Source organism: Aulonocara stuartgranti (genome assembly GCF_965226115.1).
Source record: "Aulonocara stuartgranti genome assembly, chromosome: 23".
Lineage (NCBI taxonomy): Eukaryota > Metazoa > Chordata > Actinopteri > Cichliformes > Cichlidae > Aulonocara > Aulonocara stuartgranti.
Genome location: NC_138958.1, coordinates 8,014,743 through 8,034,679, shown reverse-complemented (window position 1 = coordinate 8,034,679; position 19,937 = coordinate 8,014,743). Strand labels below are relative to the sequence as shown.

Below are 19,937 nucleotides of genomic sequence, written 5' to 3'. Positions count from 1 at the left end.
TTTATTATTTGTGTTTATTTTTTTCTGACTGCTGAAGACATAGATTGATATAAACCATGAGCAAAGCCTCAGTGATGGCAGTTTGGCCACTGTGATTGCGTTTTGAGCCAGAATATCCATATTTAGACATGAGGGCGAAGTCATGCAAGCTTATTGAGCAACTGACTGAGCACAGAAAAGAGACTAACATTAAAAAAAACAAAAAGAAAATAATTTTACTCAGCAAAAATTACGATTTTGGGGGGGATGGGCCACAAACACAGTGCAGTCCAGTTCAGTGCTTCAACTTGAGCAGAGATGAAGCTTTCTACAGTGATGGTCCACAGCCACCTGTAAATAAAGTGAACACACACATCTAATGCTAGGCCTCAACAGAATCTGAATAGATGGATATTTAATAAATCGTGCCCCCATACGGTTACTTTAAGGGGAAACTAGAAAGTGCATTTTCTGAAGAAACTGCAGTGTGAATGCTTGAATCTGAATGTATGCATTGAAATGAATTAATTGCTGAATTTTAAGTTAAAAATGTTGAACGAGATGAAAAATACAGAAATTTGCACATGAAAACAAAAAAGCTGAACTGCTAAAAGCTGACAATCACACAGAGAAGAAGTTGGAAAAAAGCTGAAAATGTTTAAAATGTAAATTAGAAAAAGATGAGTAATGAGAAAAGAAAATTTAGAGTCAGACTTTTTCTATGCTTAAGTGCTTTCTATCTAAGATTCACACACATTCATACTCTGATGGATGCGGGCTAACGCCAAGGATATTTGACTGGAGCAGCCAGGGATCAAACTGCAATCTTCCAATTAGCAGATGACCTGCTCAACCTCCTGACCTACAGCCACCCCATAAACCATAGCAATTTGATGACATCCAGCAACTTTAAGGGGCAAAATAACCACTGACAACGCAAACTGGGTGGGTCCCAATACTAGAACTGTACTATACTAATTCACAATGAACTGTTATTTGTTAAAAGTCATCTGTTGCCTATATAATAATCTATTTGTAACCCTAATTGATTAGTCATTTAATGCAGCCCGCTTGAATGTGTAGTAATTTACATATTGCACATTTAGAATAATTTATGACTATTTCTTAGACATTTAAAATATTCTGTCACTCATTTAATGACCTCTATGAGTCACTTCTAATTAGCCAACCATTTAAAGTAAAGTTTCACATGCATATTGATGAACTGCAAATATATCAGAATATACTTACATTTATATTTATATCTGTTACACATTATTGTAATTGACTGCAGTGTTTAGTATCATTTAAAATAATCTGCTGTACATTTATTGTTATTACTTTTTATGACATCTCACTTATTTTAAACGTAGAGCAGATTATTAGACATTTAAAGTGATCTTATTCATATTTTTCGTAATAAAAGTATAACTACACTATAAATAATAACTATATATTTTCTTCTGTACTTAGTTACCCACTCTCTATGTGTGTGAACTGTATAGTAATATCAAAGGGCAAAAATAAAAATAAACAAAAAAGACAAACTTCATTTCATATGACTTGAGCAGCTTTACAGTGCACTTGAATTACAGGGCAGAATACAGTCTTCAAGCCTGTGTGTGCTAACTACCACTACTGCTACAGACAGAAAATAAAAAGCAATTTGTGGGGGGAAATCCATCCATGTCATTCACTTGAACCTTGACACCTTCAAGTTCTTGGTAATGTTTTGCTGCCATCACCAGCTGAGAGTAAATGTGAACTAACACCTCGCATTACATGAAGGGAAGCACTCCATCTATTGGTCAAACGTAGGGCAGAATTAAGGCTATTAGTATGAGTAAGGTGCATGTGTATGTAATATTTACCTTAATTTTAAACACGGGAATGAACTGATGCTGTTTCTTATGGATCCTGTCTGTTCCTATACTGATTAATAAGGTTTTGTGTTAATGTGAAGCGACTGATATTGCGACAGATAAATATATCAGATGTTTAAAATTCATTCATCTATTTTCTCCAGTGTATGGAAGTCAGGGTCATGGTAATGCCGGAGCTTATCACAAGTGTCATTGGGTGAGAGGTGTGTTGCACTGTGGACAGATCACAGAGCTAACGCAGATAGATAAACATCCATTCACACTCACGCCTGCAGCCAATTTAGAATGACCAATTAACATAACATGGATGCCTTTGGAATGTGTGAGGAAGACAAAGTACCTGGTGAGAACCCACACAGACATGGGGAGAGCATGCACACTCCATGGGGAACAGCCACAGAGTCTCGGGATTCAAACGCAAGACCTTGCTGCGAGGCAGGGTGATTAGCGCAGCTAATAGATGGGATTGGGGTGGATTTGTTTAAAATCCACTGCTAAATTTATGGCAAATTTTGCTGTTGTGCTCTTAGATGGTGTTGTGGCTGCATTGAACTGAGTCTCTATCAGTTTTCTCACCTTATCGGTGTTCTGTGGGGAAATAAAAGTAGACCGTAACAGGTTTTCAGCTTCAGGGCGACTATTTTAATATCAATGCGTCTGGAACAGTGTAGGGAGAGTAGGAAATAAGCTTGCAGGTGATTTACAACTCGCTATCATGAGTTTGGCGTCATTGCTTTGTAATGAGCAAATATCAGGAAAACATTCCCGTGGTGGAAAAAAGGAACTGAAGCTTAGAGAAATACAATTCCGTTAGATTGGAAAAATTGTTGCTTGATTTCAGCCTAACTAGGTTTACTATTCCCATCCCTGTTTGTAATGATGTATTTCATTAGTTTGCGGGGCATCTGTTGATGCTCACTGGACCGACCACTCTGGAGGCTTTCGCAAATGCAACCGGCTTTCCATTAAGCTTCACATTTCGCAAGCAGCCCACAAAAGGTGAAGGCACAGGGGCTCCATTTTGATTTGTTGTCCCTAATTCAGGAAAGGAAAAAGCACAAAGAGATTCTGATCAGATTATACGACAAAAAGCTGAAACTCTCTGAAAGATATAATGCCCTGCGGTTCATGGATTTACCCCCAATGTGAAGCGATTCCAGGGCCGTTGAATATGACGTGGATTTGGGGCCTGCTTTCTCCTTGGACACGGAGTCAACCACTAGTTGGAATGCGTTCCTTTTTTTGGAGACTGAGAAACAACAATAACAGAAGAATTTTAAAAGCACAACTATCAACATGTGACTCACGTTCTTGAATGTTTTTAATACACGATGTCCTACCTGTAACCTCGTGAAATTTTCCATCACAGAGGCTTTTACGAGGTGTTACTGAGACACTAACAGCTCCATTACCATCATTTGCTTTGACGCCCACCTGGTAAAACATAACATATTTTGTCATCTCATGCAGCTTTTCTTTTGAATTGCTGCCCAATTAGCTGTCACAAGAGCGAGAGGTTTTACCTTGTTTTCCATTAAGAACACATTAAGGCTGGTCTTATCACTTTGAACGTGGAAGAGAAGACCCGTGAGGTGTTGAGGGCGCAGCTTGAAGGACAACAAAAAGTGCGAGCCAACGGTGAAGTAGTTATCTAGAATAGAAATGTTCTTTATGAGTGTGCGGATGATTGAAACACATCAGCAGCATCAAGATTTTTGAAATACAAGGCCAAACCTAAGACGATGTGACCGCCACCAAAGTATGTCCCTTCCTCTGCAAGCCCATGAAAGCACGGTAAGGCTTTGTGGCTCACCTCAGCTGCACCAACAAATACATCATTCATTTTGAATTCCCTTATACAGCTGATAACACTGTCTGTGGGGATGTTGTGTCCCTGATAAAGGACAGGAAGAGAAAAGAGAAGCCGGTCAGTGTGCAAACAAAAAGATGTGGGAAAATATTTGCCATAGCTTGAGTCTGATACAGACTTTAGTGTTTTTGCTTTTTGTACCAGCTCCCAGATACACAGGGTTGTGCAGGTCTAAAGATGATCCCTCATTGTTTGGTAAGCGGCCATCAGTCACACGGATCCCATCAACCAGAAGATGAAAAGTGCTGTTCTCCACGCTGAATTGAACCTGCGCACACGCAAACAAACTCAGCCATCCACAGAATATAACTTCACCATCACTGTGATATGATTGTGATATGACACACAGATATGAGAAAAGAATTACTGCATTTTTTCCCCTGCATATTAAGAGTTATGTCCTGATTGTTTATGATAAAAGTGATTTAGAAATTAGTTGTTCCTCCTGCTTTCCATTTATGCTCCAACAAACTTTCAAAAATCAGTTCCATTATGTAATTGCCCACTATGTCATTATTTTTTTTAATGTATTTTATATATTTTGTATATATATTTCTTGTTAGCGGTGTTTGAATTCCCATTGGAAGCTTTCTGATATCAGTAATTTTCTTTTCTGCACCATTTAAATCCTTAACGCTTCATTTTGGCACTGCCCGTTGTTTAGGGAAATAAATACATTTACTTTTTGAGAAGAATAACATATATATTTTCTCTGCCTGTGAGACACTTGGGAACAACAAAAAACAAATTAATTTTTGTTGTTGTTAATTTTGTCATCCAATCAAAGCTTAATTGGTGCTGCTGTAAAGGTTATATTTGTTTGCTCTAATGAAAGATACCTGCTGCCCAGCTGCCAACAGTAGTAATATTAATTATTGTTTTTCTTTATTATTTTTTTTTATTATTTATTTTGTTTATTCTTTTAGTTTTGGTTACCTTTTTTTGTTCCATTGATCTCCTCTTTAGAGATATCGTCTCCTCCCTCATGTTTCTTAGTGTTTGCCTTTTTCCTGTGTTTCTTTTGCTTCTTTGTTCAATCCGATTAGTCTGACTTGCATTTTGCTGGTTTTCTAGTTTTCTAGTTTTATCCTACTGCTGATAAAATCTATGTGAGATAAGCAACCGAAATTCCCATATATCTGCAACTGTTCCTTTGAAATCAGGAGTCCAATGTTTAGAGCTTTGCTGCTTTTATCACTTAATATTTGTAATGAGACTTGGTTACAAACTCTATGCCAGTTGCCATCATTGCTCTTCTCCTTGTGCTGGATGATTCTGTTTTGACCAAGTGACATCTTGATCTTGCCGTTGGCCATGTACAGAGCCAGGAGGGGGACGGCTCCTCTTCCTGCGACATGGAGGATGAGCCCTTTGGACGATTTGGTATTGATATCAAGAGAGAAGTGAGGCCTGAGACACATGAGAACAAGAACAAAGTCCCTTTAAATGTTTATGAATGAATTCACAGCTGGATGAAGGTTTGACGAGGCACTCTAAAGGTTACCAAACCAAACCAGTCATGGAAAATGCCATTATAATTTTCAGGTTTTAGTATTTTACCTATAATTAAGGTTTTCTTGTGGGAGGTTGTAACTGACCCAGCTGTCTTTCTCATAGAGTTGGTATGCTCTCTGGGGTCTACATTGACTGCCAGCTGGAGTCGTAATCTGACACACAGCAGAAAAATGACTGCTGTTACTATGTCATTATCCAGCAATAGGGGAGCTGAAAAAAAAATAGTTTGATGTGCTTACAAGGTTGTGCGTCTGGGGCCTTTTCATTGTGGAGTGCGGTGGGGGAGGCTGACTGCACTGACCAAAGATAATGTCTCCAGTTTGCGATAATGAGCTTAGATCAGCAGGTAAAATACTCGGCCTGTGTGAAATGAGGAGATTTTGTTTCATCAAAATTGAATCGTGTTATTGTAATAAACAGATATATATTGTGAGATATATTATAAAGCAACTGAAAGAATGTATAACAAACCTGCTTGTATAAAGATTAGCAATGCAGCCTTTGAATTTTCCTCTTTGCATGCTGATTTGGTCTGAATGTGCCGGACTCACATTTACATTGTCAATGCTAAGCAGCAGCCTGAGAAAATCACGACAACATTAGCGACGTGCTGATTTTAAATTTTAATTGCAATAAAATCCAGGTATCAGCAAAAAGATGACAGATCTTACCCTGATGGCTTCCCCACTGCAGACACGTAATGCCAGACTCCATCATTATACCTTTCATTTGACCGCAGGGTATAATTAAAACTATGAAAAACCACAAAGCCATCGTCCAGGGACAACTGGAGATTGTGGACAGGTTTGGAGCCCTGCAGTGAGAGTACTACTAAAGTCATCTTGATATTTTCCTTTTGATTTTCTTTTAAATCAAAAAGTGTGGCACACGAGATTTACCTGAGAGCCGCTCTTCAGAACAACGCCCCGCTTGCCTGTGCTCCTGAAGCCTAACGAGACTCTCACTGGCTGTTCGTCCCAGGCAAACAGAGAATCGACAGAAAGAGCCGAATTCAATGTAGCTGCACGAACACCCTATACACAAGCCAGAAACACACTAGTATTAGACCCCTGTGTCTACAGGCTATTCATTTAGTGTTTTAAAGCTAGACAGAGATTGACTTTTGAAATAGGAAATGTTACATTTTTCCACCTACAAATGAAAAGTTAACTTTTTAAGTAATAAAGCGCACTATTGTTGAAGTTGAATACACTACTATATCCTTAATGAGTAACCACTGGCAACTAATTTAAGCCCGTGACAGTTATATTATTTTAATATGAATATAAGAAACAAACTGCTGCTACAGTCTTTTTTCCCCTGTTATTTCCAGGTAGGTGTGATAGCTAATAATGGCCACATCATGCTACTGACTTCATGATTATTCTTCACAATAACGATTGGTTCATCATGGTTCATGGATTTGTTAAGTGAGGGGTGTCTCTGACTGGAAAACTGAGATAAGGGGTTTGTCAATCACAAGGTACCTTGCCGTGAAGCGCCTCAATTAAACATCTATTTTACACTTAATGGTGCCATAATTTTCAAAAAGAACACGCTGCTATGTTACATAAGACACAAAGTTAATAAGGCAACAATTTGATGGGGTACTGAGATCTAAAAGTGAGAAGTAAGTACATTTGTACGAGCAGGTACAAACACACTAACGAGGAGTTTTCCTCCTGCTGTGCATTAGAAACTAGGCACATTCGAAGCACCGCTGCACAGGCATCAATTCTCATACTTAGATACTTAATTGGGCCATAATTTTAAAAAGGAACACTCTGCGTTATTATATAAGACACAAAGTTATCAAAACAACAAGTTCTTGAAGAGCTAAAATGAAGTGAGAAGTAGGTACAATTTCTCATAAACTTTTTAAAAGTCTGGCTAAGGAGAATTACCCCCCTGCTGTGCATTAGAAACCAGGCAGGTGCCGTGCACTTCTGCACTGGCTTCACTACTCAGACTCTGCGGTTAAGTCCATCTTTTATTTAAAAAAAAAAAAAAGTTTCAAAAAGTCTATCCTCTGATCATCTGAGAGAAATTTTAATGCAGATTTGTAAATGGTAAATGGCCTGTATTTATATAGCGCTTTTACTAGTCCCTAAGGACATATCCAGTCATCCACCCATTCACACACACATTCACACACTGGTGATGGCAAGCTACATTGTAGCCACAGCCACCCTGGGGCGCACTGACAGAGGCGAGGCTGCCGGACACTGGCGCCACCGGGCCCTCTGACCACCACCAGTAGGCAACGGGTGAAGTGTCTTGCCCAAGGACACAACGAGCCCCGGACCGAGACTTACCAGTGAGGAGACTGGACATCCACTGCTGACACCTATTGTCCTGTTGTACTCGACAATCTCAGCATCTGCTTTCAGGTTATCCACGCATCCCCTGAGCGGTGCAGCTGTGATGTTGTGTCTGAGATTCAAAGGCAGACAGGCTCATAGAAAAGGTCAGTTTGATTAGCTGATACTGTTTTCTTCTAGACTACTCAACACACACATTGGCACTGGCATTTATATGTCATATAGTAATGGTCATGAGAGTGGTTTGATTTTTTTGTAAGTCTTTCAGTAGGGAATTATTTGTTTCCCTCCCAGAGGAAGCTGAGTTTGACATGATTTTAAAAGCATCGTGTGTTGCATTACCTCTCTCTGAGCTCTGCTGGAAGACCCCCAATGTAATAACTGATGTAGTCTGTTTGAATGTGATCTGTGGAGACCGTATTTTGCCCATAGTACACAATTAATTTATCTGCAATGGCAATTGCAAACTGCGTGTCCTGAAACAGGAAGCATATGCTTAGAAAGGCATGAATTTAACAAAAAGACTTTCAAGTTTTTTAAAGTAACTAATTGTATTGTTGTTCTTACAAACAGAGACACTCTTTCAGCACTCCGAAGTCTAATCTCTCTGTCAGCTTGTTGACCTTGTAGCACAAGGAAGCCTCTCTCCACAAACACACAGAAAAAGGACTCCTAAAACAGAAGAAACACATGAATTTTAAATCTTTTTTTGTTTGTTTTTTTGTTAAACATGCAGTTATATAAGTGCTTCAAGCATCTATTCAAAAATTAAAATCCTACGTTGTTTCCAATGTAGAATAACAAGGCATTTGTTTCTCGGCTGTTTGTGTGAAATCTGAACAGTCGCCTCTTTTTCCAGTCAGGATCCTTTATGAACGCCATGCGGTAACCTCTTCCTTCATAATAATCAGACACCTCTTCCTGTGCAATCCTAAACACATAATTTAATCATTATTTGACCTTTTCTAGTCAACACAATGTCCGACCTTTATTTTTAATTTTTTGTTTTATGCTTACTTCACAGTGTGCTGTTTTGCATCCATATTGACAGCATGTTTGAAGTTAAAAAGGCAGACAGGATTATCATTCAGGTACGAGAGTTTTATGGCTCCTCTGTACTTGGGGTAACGCAGCTCCACTGGAGGCTATGAGAACAAAAGAGGACTGAAAATTGGACTGAAAAAGTGAACATGTCATTTACTAATGCAAATGATTTTGTTGAGTACACTCCTGTTCTCTAGGGCTCAGAAGCTCTAAGCTATTTTTCATTAACCCATTCCCACAAAAGGATGATGACAGACTATGATAGGGACTTTGTATTTCAACTTCTTCACAAAAAGTACCTTTCTCACTAAATTGTTCAATTTCAGTCTCTGAATAAGACTGTTGTATGTCATTCATGCAGTCTATGGAACCCTATTTCCACAAAACAAATATTGTCATATATACTATAAAACAGTGATATAATATATAAAATCAAATCCATATCAAAATTGGGAGATCATGGCTTCCATCAAAACACTTCTTTCAGCATCAAATAAATTCCAAATAGTTTTCAAAGAAAACTTAGAAAATCATGCAATACGTTGAGTTACCCCATGAGTCAAAATCTTGACAATAAACAATACAATACACCTTTTTCCGTACTTTTTTCTTTACTTCTTCCACCCATCAAGTCAACTGAAGCTGTGTGTGCTGGAAACTAGTTTTTATATGTTAGCTTTTCCTTTATTTAAAACCCATTATCTTTGGCTAAACAAATGAAAGACACAGTGTCTAAACTTTCTGTGTGCTTGCTTGTGTGTTATACAAAAGTTATCATTGCTATTGCAACGTTTACAATTTTACACAAGCTTATTAAATGAGTTTGAATTGGCTTTGAGTCGTCTTTCAACTCTCTACCCCTTTAAACACTATAAATTTGCAGGCAGGATGAAATGAAAGCAGAGACTTATTACAGTGAAGTAATCGGGATAGCCCCCCACGTAGAAAACGACACTGCCTGGATCCAAGTCGAAGACGCCTGTCATTGTGTTTGGGAGGTTACGTTTAGGAGGGAGACTGACACGCTCCTTTGACGTGAAGTTCTTTGTGACGTTCACTTCAGCGTCCTGGTAAACCCTGCAGGAATTGTTGGCACGAAGATAAGAAACATGTTGGTGACATCATGTAAACTTTCAGCTAGCAAATCCATGTTCATTTTAAAATACACTTCTACCATATGTACTCAGTACCTGTGGAAGATAACTCTGTCAACGGCTGAGGAGTTCACGCTTCCGAGTGTTATTTGGCTGGTTTCTATCTCATGAACCACTCCACCCAACTTATAGACACAAACCAACACAGTGTTTCTGATAGCCATTCCAATGTAGTCTCCAGAAGCCTAGAAATGTAATAAAAGAAACCTAAGGTATATTAAAGAAAAAAACGAAAAACTACATCATGCTTCCTGTGTAGGCCGGTATGCACGCTCACATTCTTGCTGCCCAGGTAGAAAACGAACAGGTTGGCATCTCTGTGTTCATCCTGGTGTCGTTTTCGTCTCACATCAGACTTAGCCGGGATTTTGTGATGCCGATTGAGGAGAAGATCGACAGCTGTAAACGCTTTAATGTCCTCAAGGTCTCTTGGAGGGTGAAGCTCAATGTGGCTCTTTCCATTGAAAGTGGTGCCAAGAGAGAGCTGTGACAAGAGACGGTAGAAATCGTGTGTGTCACAAAAACAGATAATTTATGTGTTTTTAAAAAATAAACTATTGTATTCATACATTTATTATTTTATTTTTACAAATTAGGGGTAATGGAAACACGGTTGCACTACTTTGAGTTCTATTTTTGGTCCACCAACTCAAGCAGAATTTCTGGGGTTTTTTGGTATTTCCAATGTGAATGTTTGCATCAGAGTTACTAAATGAAGCAGCTTTCCACATGTAAATAATTCTAATGTCACCATCCAAGTAGTAATTCTAGCTGGTAAAGTCTGTTGATTTCTGAAAGGTCAGACTCAGCAAAAAAAAAAAAAAAAAATGTAACCAAGTATATTAGCTTTTTGACTCAGCACCAGCATTTAAGGCCGTATTGTGTTCAGCAGATTATTTAAAACTTCCTGAGAGCAGTCGCATGTAGCTGACCCTGTAACCTGGTTGATCCTCCAGACAACAGATGTCAGTCTGGGCTGTGCAAAAATTTAGTTTCCCATAGCTGGCAGCCTTGTTACTCCTGATCAGAGGGGAAAATACTTTCAGCTTTGTCTATGAATCAAGCCAAAATACAATCCAGCTATCATGCTCTGTCCTCCTTTCACCAAAAACAAGGGAAATACTGAAGATAATCTCTGCACACTCCAAGGCCAAATGAATTCTCTTTGGATAGTGCTTACATAGCACTTAATATATAATGTGTTAATTTGAAACAGCCTTAAGCAATATATTAGTACTTTTGAGAGTTTATAATGACTCTTCTATATTGTCAATGCTGATCACTCATCTGTTCTTATATTACTTGATCTTACTGTTGCATTTGATACAGTGAATCATGAAATATTAATTTCCTATCTTCAGCAGTGTAGTGATATCAATGGCACTGCTCCAAACTGATTAAAGTCATATCTGATTAACGGTTCTTTTTCCAGTAGGATTTGTTCTAAAGCGTCCACTTTGACCCGTGGAGTACCACAGGGGTCGATTAAAGGCCCTATTCTGTCTCAGGCTTCATACCTTAATGTCATGTAAAGAAACCTGGTGTAAATTGTGATTCCTCTCTGAAATTAAAGACAGATTAAATCTGTCACTATAGCTAGCTCCTTTTAATAATGAAAGTCAAACCTCTTGTTTAGTTTATTAACCTTTAATAACCTTTCATCATATTATTATATTTTCCTAATTGTTGTATCGATTGTTGTGCAGCACTTTTGTCAGGGTCTGCTGTGCTTTAATGTGTGAAATAAATGAACGTCCCTTGACTTGAAAAGTAAATTGCAAACATAATAAAATATCTGTCTCGGTAATAGCAGGTAACACTTTACATTAACAATCATTAAAAAATTGTAAATATCTTGTAATTAGATCAAAAGTTTGTATTATTGTTTTTGCTCGTATTGTTAATACTCCTGTTTGAGTTACTTCCTGTTTTATTGAATAATATTTTCTTTGTGATCGTTAATAACATCCTGCTTCCCTCTATTTTCTGTGCCACTTTTATTCAACTAGTTAATCACTCGCCCCAGCATATGTATCACCTGTTGTTCATTTTTCTGTTGCCACATGGTCTTTTAATGTCTTGGAGTCAAGCATTTAATTTAGTGCAATTTTTTGTGACATGATTTTATTTATTTATTTATTTTATTCATTTTTATTATTTTAAAGTTTTTTTGAGAAGTGTGGATTTTTTTAATTCGTTTTTTTATTTCACTTTTGTGTATTTGTTTGGCCTTTCTGAGTTATTTGATTTTCTTGTATTGCATTTATTAATGAAAGCAATGCAATACTGTGAATTTTTACATTTTAGCAGTGCTAATTTCTCTTGAAAACTTGAAGATACCTGCAAAGAACCATGAAGCTGAGGAAAACTGCAGACACAGCCGACAGCTTCATAAGGTTCAGTCTGCAAGCTACACATTTCATATGCACACTGTACTGTCATACACTGTGAGGCTGTTCCAGCTTTAAATCAAATCTGACAAGTCAATTAAGAAATTAATAGGAAAGATGAAATTAAAAAGAAAATGTTACCCTATTAACAAAGTTTCTTGTCTCCTCTATTATGTCCTTGATTCTCTGGATGCTTTCTGTCATGTTTGGGTGAGGTGACATCCTCCTACCAAGAGCCTTGACTTCTGCGAGCTTGTCACTCATCACAGGGAATGCTTTGTTGAAGCTTTTTACTTAAGCGGATAAAATAACAACACATAAAACCTTTAAATGACTGTATTTTAATTGCAAGAATATGTTTAAGGAATTTAAACACTTACCAGCCTGGTCTGCATCTGTCAACATGTCATTTATATTCACACTGATATTGGTTAAAGTTATTCTTCCCACTTCCTCGCTGATATTTCTCAGTCTCTCTTTCACACTGCTGACTGTAGCGTTAGCATCAGAAGCAGCAGTTTTCACAGACACTATCAGTGCCGCTGTGTCATCTGAAATACAAAAGAAAAACTATCATATGCAGATACAATAACTAATTTGACGTTTATTTTCTGATCTGCATCAATTCCAAGTGCTCTACAAACCTCTTTTGATCTCTTTGAGTTTGTCACCGATGGATGAGGTGTCGATTCTCAGTGATCTTCTTTTTTTCTTTTGTTTATTTACACGATTCCTGTGAGCATTTACTGTACGTGACACCGCTGTTCAAAAGAAATTAGAACACCTTTTCATTTTGCACATTCAAACTCAATATATTTGTCTTGATACTTGTTTTGTTTTTACATACTTTTAAGGTGACTTTGAGTGTCTCTGGTTTCCCTCCATAGATAACTTGAGTTATCTTTCAGCTGTTCAGACCTGCTGATCAGACCTCCCTTCTTCACATCCTAATTTATCATTCAAATATTGCATTAATATTTTCTATAAACACGTAGATTTTTTAATAACTCTTACTAACAGCACTGAAGTTACCTTTAAGGTTTGATCAGCAGCCCTTTTGGACTCCTTTGCTGCCTTCTCAGCCATTTCTACTGCCTTAATGATGCTGTCATAGGCCCCTATACCCAGGAGGCTGACCAGTGAAGTGCTGTTAGTAGCGGTATGAAGCGCTCTGTAACAAAATCCAAGATGGTCTATTATGTTAAACAAGAAACGGGGCCCAAGCTAATCTAAATCTGCCTTGCTTCTTTATTTGTTCTTGGGATTCACACTCACTGTTGTAATTCTGTCACCACTCTTTTGAGCTCCTTTGCATGCTCCTCTGCCTGGGCTATAGCTTCCACCTCTGCTATTTTTAAACTGTTGTTTAACTGCTGAAAGTGTTCCAGCTTGGCACCATCCAACTGAGCTGCTCGCTTCTCAAATTCCTGCAATTTAAACAGTAAACTTTAATGCAAAGTCCAATACTTTTGAGAAGTTATAAAAAGCTGCTTATTACTTTTTTAACTTCCTTAAGTATCGACAAATTGTCAGTAATGTTCTTTAGCAGATCTTTAGTCATTTCAGTCCCAGGATGGAGAGTGCTTTGTTCTTTATCCAGCTGAGCTTTAAGATGCTGGAAAAAGAAGAAAGATAAAACAGTGTGTCATCAGAAATGTATGACATGGCCAATGAGAGCTTTATTTCCCATTACCTGCAGCTCCTGTAGGGCAGTACGACTCTTGAGGTTAAGACCCCTTGCTCTGTCAACTCTGTCCTCTGCATCCAACAGCAGCTCGCCCAACTCTCTCACAGCAGAATGTGAGGCCATGAGAGAGTCTCCACTCTGAATCAGGATGAGTTGTTTCATTTCTGCAGCAGCTATCATGTCGTTGCTGATTAGTTCTAACACTGAAGAGAGTGTGCAAAATTTAGATATCAGAGTTATTTGATATTGGCCACAGAATGTCTTCTAACTCTAATTTTGACAATTATATTTTCATTAATGATGAAATTATTAATCTGCAGTTGTGTTTCTGAAATGGTTTGGCTGATTGTTCATGTCCTCTGTTCTGTTTAAAGATCTGAGACGCATTCCTGCCACTACAGTTAGGTCCATATATATTTGGACACTGACACAAGGTTTTATCATTTACTGAAACATATTCCAATCATAGTTACATCATGGACTTGGACATTATCTGTAGACTCAGCTTTCATTTGAGGGTATCCACATTCAAATCAGATGAAGGTGTGGGCAGTTTCTTCGTACTGTCATTATCAATTAAACAGAGAAAAGACCTGGACTTAATTTGAGGTGTGGTGCTTGAATTTGGAAGATTTTCCTGTGAAGATGCGGTCAGAGGAGCTCTCCATATCTTTTTGTTCAACCTACTGAACGAAAGCCAAAGGCCTGCACTTCAACTGCATCTGAGTTGTTTTGTTGGAAATCATTGTTGTAAAGTACAGAACTAAAATTGGAAAAAAGTTGTCTCTGTCCAAATATTTATGGAGCTAACTGTATATCTGCCACATATTTGTGTTTGCTCTGGTTCAATAAACGGTGAGAGCCTGGGTCACATACACTATGGGAGTCAAAACTATCTCCACATCCAGACTATTTGATTTGCACACACAGATTAATCTTGCTGCCAGTCAGTCAAGAGTGGAGGATTAAAGTGAGAATCACCCCAAATATGGAAGTATAGGTTAAACCAAGGAAGTATACTGGGCCTGATGTTTTCATGAGAATAATTCTGCTATCTGGGCATAGATGGATGTATCGACCCATTCGGTATAAAGGTACATGCTGGCTACTTAGCCTAGCATAAATACCGTAAACAAGAGGAAGAAGAGAACATCTGTAGTGTGTAAAGTAGTCACCTTTTTAGTTATTGGTGGGTATTTGTTCCTATTTCCATTTGATTTCAGCAGATATGCTGCAGTTTCATTTTTAGCAAACGGACATGCCAGTTGGTTATTTCTTAAAATGTCAATTAAATCTTTATACAGTCATTTTTATATAAAAACATTAGTGAATTCTCAACTGGTGAAAGGGGGTTGGTCTTTGTGGAATAATTTAACATGAAACACAATGTTTGTATTTAAAATACTAAATGCCAATGTGTCCATTTTCAGCCCCACTCTCTCTCCTCATAAGCATACTGTAATCTCTATGCTCAAGGAAAAAAGATCTCTAACATTTATGTGCCTTCTCCTGCTCGCTTCCTGCTTTGTCCCTCTGAGCAGTGCAGCCTCTCTTTCTCATTTCCTGCATGATGCGCTGAGCTTCTTCCATCATCCTGCCTTTGTCCTTTTCAGAGAGAGAAACTGAATCTTCAGGTTTCGCCTCAGTTAGCTGCTTTATCAGATCTGACAAGAGGAGAGACAGTGCTGTTAAATGATATAAATGGCCTGTATTTATATAGCGCTTTACTAGTCCCTAAGGACCCCAAAGCGCTTTACACATCCAGTCATCCACCCATTCACGCACACATTCACACACTGGTGATGGCAAGCTACATTGTAGCCACAGCCACCCTGGGGCGCACTGACAGAGGCGAGGCTGCCGGACACTGGCGCCACCGGGCCCTCTGACCACCACCAGTAGGCAACGGGTGAAGTGTCTTGCCCAAGGACACAACGACCGAGACTGTCCAAGCCGGGGCTCGAACTGGCAACCTTCCGATTACAAGGCGAACTCCCAACTCTTGAGCCCGATGCCCACTTTGACATAACAGGTAATTCGGTTTCCTTAACAAGTGTCACAAAGTCTTTGGCAGGAGAGGCAGGAAAGGTCTGCTTGTACCTGATATCACTGAGCAGAAATTATTAAAGTTAGGAACACTCCAACTTCACGCTGATAAGACCACATATATTTTCATATTTCAGAGATGTACCTTGTATTGGTGTGAGAAGACCTCCTGTTTTAAATAGATCTTCTGCCTTTAACTTCGTTTCATTTGCAGACTCCAAGGTCTTCTTCAAATATGATGTAATGTCAAGGTTCTGGTAAAATTTTGGAAAATATTTAAATATATTTAATAATAAGCCAACATAAAGAGCTGGGAAAGCTCCCTGTGGGTTCTCTGTCTTTCATTCTATTTGGCTATCCTCTACTATTCTAATATGAGTTTGCATTTACAATTAAAAAGGAAAAATTATCAGTCTCTTGGATGAGTTACATTTTGATTAGCATGGGAAAATTCACTCCAGGTACCTCATCACTCAGTTGAGACAAGTCATATCTGTCAGCAGCCACATCTGCTTCCAGCTGTTCAACCTTTGGATCCAGGAGTCTCACAGCAGTACTGTGCCTCCCCATCTGTACCTAAGAAACATTAGATAAGAAGTACTTTGAACTTGGATAAATGTTGCTGCATGATCTGAAATAGCAAATATTCTCAAGGGCAGTGTATTTTCTCAGAAAAACACCTATTCCCTGTGTGAATCGCTACCTTTGCTTCAGATATGTTAGCCTCCAGGTTGTTCAGAGTAGATCGTGATACAGGACTATGACTGATGTTCTGCAGCTGCTGCTTCAGCCAAACCAGATCATCATCCATCTTCTCCGAGTCCACCAGCAAAGTGTAAGTACAGCTGTCACACTCTGCTGGTAAAGGCAAGATGAAATGTAGTGAGTCTTAGTTTTATAGGTCAAAACACGACTGCAAGATGAACTTTCAACACAGACTCACCATGACAGTGATCCCCACAGTTACTATTACCAGATGTGATGCACTCTGTTGAAAGGAAAAAATAGTAAAGTTGGATCTCATCACATGAAGGCCACTTTAGCTTTCATATTAGCCCATGTATGCAAATCCATATATGGAGATACAGGCTACAAAAATATACAGTAAGTATAAGTAAGTTGTAGGAAATCAAACAAACAACAAACAACCAAAAATACATAAATAAATAAATAAATACAATTTCATTTAAAATGTATATATACAATAATATTAATTTTATGCCTTAAATAACTAAAATTACATCAAGAACATGTAATTAAATTAGATGCTGAGGAGCATGCCCGAGAAATATGAGAAGAATTGAAAGCAGACCTTCATTAAAGCAAAATAAATTGCAACCAGACACTCTGTACCCATGGAGGTCATGTTTAGTCTCTCACAGCTCAATGACTACAGACACCGTCCTTCAGCAATGTTTTCACTCTATGTTACTGAGTGGTGATTTCCTCAGCTGTATTTGTAGACTATACATTACAGATGCATTGCAAAGTGAACCTGGAGAAAACATCGGTGCACTTCTGGCACAAAGGGATTGAGATCTTTTTTTTCTCAATGAGTAATTATCTATTTATTCATTACTTATTATGTATTTCTTTATTGCATAAATAGTCACCTCCAGTCAGAGAATCACACATGTTCAAACCATTCTTCTTGCAGTTGCAGGGCTTGCACATGCCCCCATGCACCATGGGATTGCCATAATAACCAAATGCACATCTTAAAAGGGGGAAAAAACACGAGAAAAGTAAATAAGTTTGAGGGTTGGGGCGTTTGCTGCAAAGATGAAGATGCAAATGATGTACGGTTACCTCTCACATCTGACTCCACTGTAACCATGTTTACACAAACATTCCACCACTCCTGAGCCAACATCGAGGCAGACCAGTGCAAAACTAAAACAAAGAGTGAAGGTCTTCATATTCATGCAAAACAAGGAAAAGGAAAGCTGTGCAGGAAGAGTAGGACATAAACAGATACTGACTTGTTCTCTGTAAAGGGACATGGACAGGCACGACAGGTTCTGTTCACTGGATCTTCAAAATAACCCTCCTTGCAACGTTCACAGCGATTTCCTGCAGTGTCGAACTGACATTTCTAGAGGCCAGTTAGATCAAACAAAAGAAAAGGAACATGGTTTCCATCTGGCCCAGCAGCGTGACTACAAATGCTACAACACTGACATCTGCTACAATATTGTTTCTCAGCAGCAGAGACATCACTTGTATCTGAGTAATTATTGTCTTTTTGTGTGTGCATGTGTGAGTCAGCACCCACCACACAGTTCCCTGTACGCTCATCACCCTCATCGGAGAGCCCGTTGCAGCTGCATGGCACACACTGGCCCCTGTTCGGTCCGGCCCACTCTCTGTAGAAGCCAGAGCTGCACTTCTGTAATGACACAGCGAGATGAACAGTCGACTATGGGGCGATTAACATAATGGAAAACTCCAGGGGTGCTTGACCTACTTTAAAGTAATGCATTACCACAAATCAATCATTATACAAGGTGTAAATGCAGTTCTTGCTGTAGTATTTGCTGTAAAGTGCACTGTAAGAAAAAGTCCTAATATAAAAGTATTTTACAGTTTTGATCTGTTCTTCTAGAATATCATTAAATTTACATAAATAGACTGTGATTTCACATTTCAAATGTAAATTAATGTAAAATCACTGTAATGTAATAAAACATAATTTCCTTGTTTTGTAAATGTATTTGTCTGTACATATGCATATTTAGATTGTTAAAATACATTCACAAATGCATCATGATTGCACAAATATTTGTCCGTTATGTGAAGGATTGAACTGTTAAATTCAAATGTAATGCTATGGAAAAATATATAACATGATTCCTATAAACTTTGTTTACATCAAATAATTATTACTATTATTGCTATTTAGGGTGATCGTGGCTCAAGAGTTGGCAGTTTGCCTTGTAATCAGAAGGTTGCCAGTTCGAGCCCCGGCTCGGACACTTTCGGTCGTTGTGTCCTTGTTAAAGACACTTCACCTACTGGTGAGGGGCCGATGGTGCGATATGGCAGCCTCGCCTCTGTCCCAGGGCATGCAATGCATTATTATTTAAACCAACTGTTAACTGTATATTTCTGTACATTTAAGTATTATTATTCATATTGCCACATTCATTGACCTTGTTTATAGGTAATTTCATTGTTTGATCACATTAAAATGTTCCTAATTTAATGTTTAAAAGCACATGAAAAAGGCAAAATCCCATGTAAAATTAGGGCAACAAACTGTATTGTCATTACTGAAAATAACCATATTTTTATGGGAAAGTTATTTTCTGTTATTTCATGGTATTATTTTGGCGCCCCAGCTGCCGGAATATTACTGTTTTTCTAGGATTTTTTTTTTTTAACAGTGTGGTGTGCGACATAGAGATACGTATTGAAGAGCATGTGCATGTTGGAAATGAGTCTGCTCCAGGTTATTATATATCCAAGTAAAGGTCTGGTGAGCTTAGGATATCTGGCACGTAAAAAAACTCATGTCTGATAGTGACTGCACAAGAGTTAATAGTAGCTTTATATGCTCAGATCACAAAAACCGAGTCACTAAGATTTCTTGACCTTGTTTTCTCTCACTGCACATAATGTAATAACAAACAGTAGTATAGAAAATAAGAAGGAAAAACACAGTGAGTAACAGATAAGCCAAAAAGCAGCTGCATTACCTGAGTGGCAGCACCTGCTGCCTGGTTGCTGAAGGAAGGATCACAGAACGTTTTCCTGCTGTGCTGCTTCTGACGGATCTGAGTGCGTCTGTCATGCCAACACTTTGGATATTTCTGAGCAGAGGGACAACTTGGAGCAAAGCAGAGCAAAAACAAAGGCGCTGCAATGCAAAGCCAAGAAGCAGCCCACTGCATTTTAAGTCTTTCAATGAGCCCTGTGAGTGTATTAAAAAAATCCTCCCTGCTAGGAGGGAGCTTCGACTGAACCTTGGAGCTTTTTGTGCGAGAGAGTTGCAGAAAAGCTGGATTGTATAAGTGACTGAGAGTGTAACTATATGTGTGACTTAAGA

The 19,937-nt window shown here is 38.5% G+C and overlaps 1 protein-coding gene across 3 annotated transcripts; it reads right to left on the bottom strand.

The window, feature by feature from the left end:
* Positions 1 to 48: 48 nt before the first annotated feature.
* Positions 49 to 19,887, bottom strand: lama3 (laminin, alpha 3). 3 transcript variants are annotated; one of them, XM_082523174.1, is made up of 38 exons: positions 19,588 to 19,887; positions 18,165 to 18,278; positions 17,872 to 17,984; positions 17,699 to 17,782; positions 17,503 to 17,606; positions 16,833 to 16,877; positions 16,593 to 16,747; positions 16,355 to 16,465; positions 16,035 to 16,143; positions 15,337 to 15,507; positions 13,850 to 14,046; positions 13,655 to 13,771; positions 13,432 to 13,583; positions 13,189 to 13,327; positions 13,004 to 13,103; positions 12,801 to 12,917; positions 12,537 to 12,707; positions 12,298 to 12,449; positions 10,044 to 10,250; positions 9,803 to 9,951; positions 9,527 to 9,689; positions 8,586 to 8,713; positions 8,349 to 8,499; positions 8,136 to 8,240; positions 7,911 to 8,044; positions 7,563 to 7,680; positions 6,147 to 6,281; positions 5,919 to 6,061; positions 5,719 to 5,826; positions 5,487 to 5,607; positions 5,293 to 5,399; positions 4,962 to 5,142; positions 3,851 to 4,000; positions 3,597 to 3,756; positions 3,386 to 3,513; positions 3,203 to 3,296; positions 3,001 to 3,111; positions 49 to 2,897 (listed from the first exon to the last, which is right to left on the bottom strand). In XM_082523174.1, exons 1-38 carry the CDS (start codon positions 19,780 to 19,782, stop codon positions 2,752 to 2,754), a joined length of 5,085 nt encoding a protein of 1,694 aa, XP_082379300.1. In that variant the 5' UTR covers positions 19,783 to 19,887; the 3' UTR covers positions 49 to 2,751. The 3 variants fall into 3 exon arrangements, with proteins under 3 accessions (XP_082379300.1, XP_082379301.1, XP_082379302.1); XM_082523175.1 differs by lacking the exon at positions 13,655 to 13,771; XM_082523176.1 differs by lacking the exons at positions 49 to 2,897; positions 3,001 to 3,111; positions 3,203 to 3,296; ... (2 more) ...; positions 3,851 to 4,000; positions 5,293 to 5,399 and having other exon boundaries at positions 5,026 to 5,142.
* Between the last annotated feature and the right edge of the window lie 50 nt (positions 19,888 to 19,937).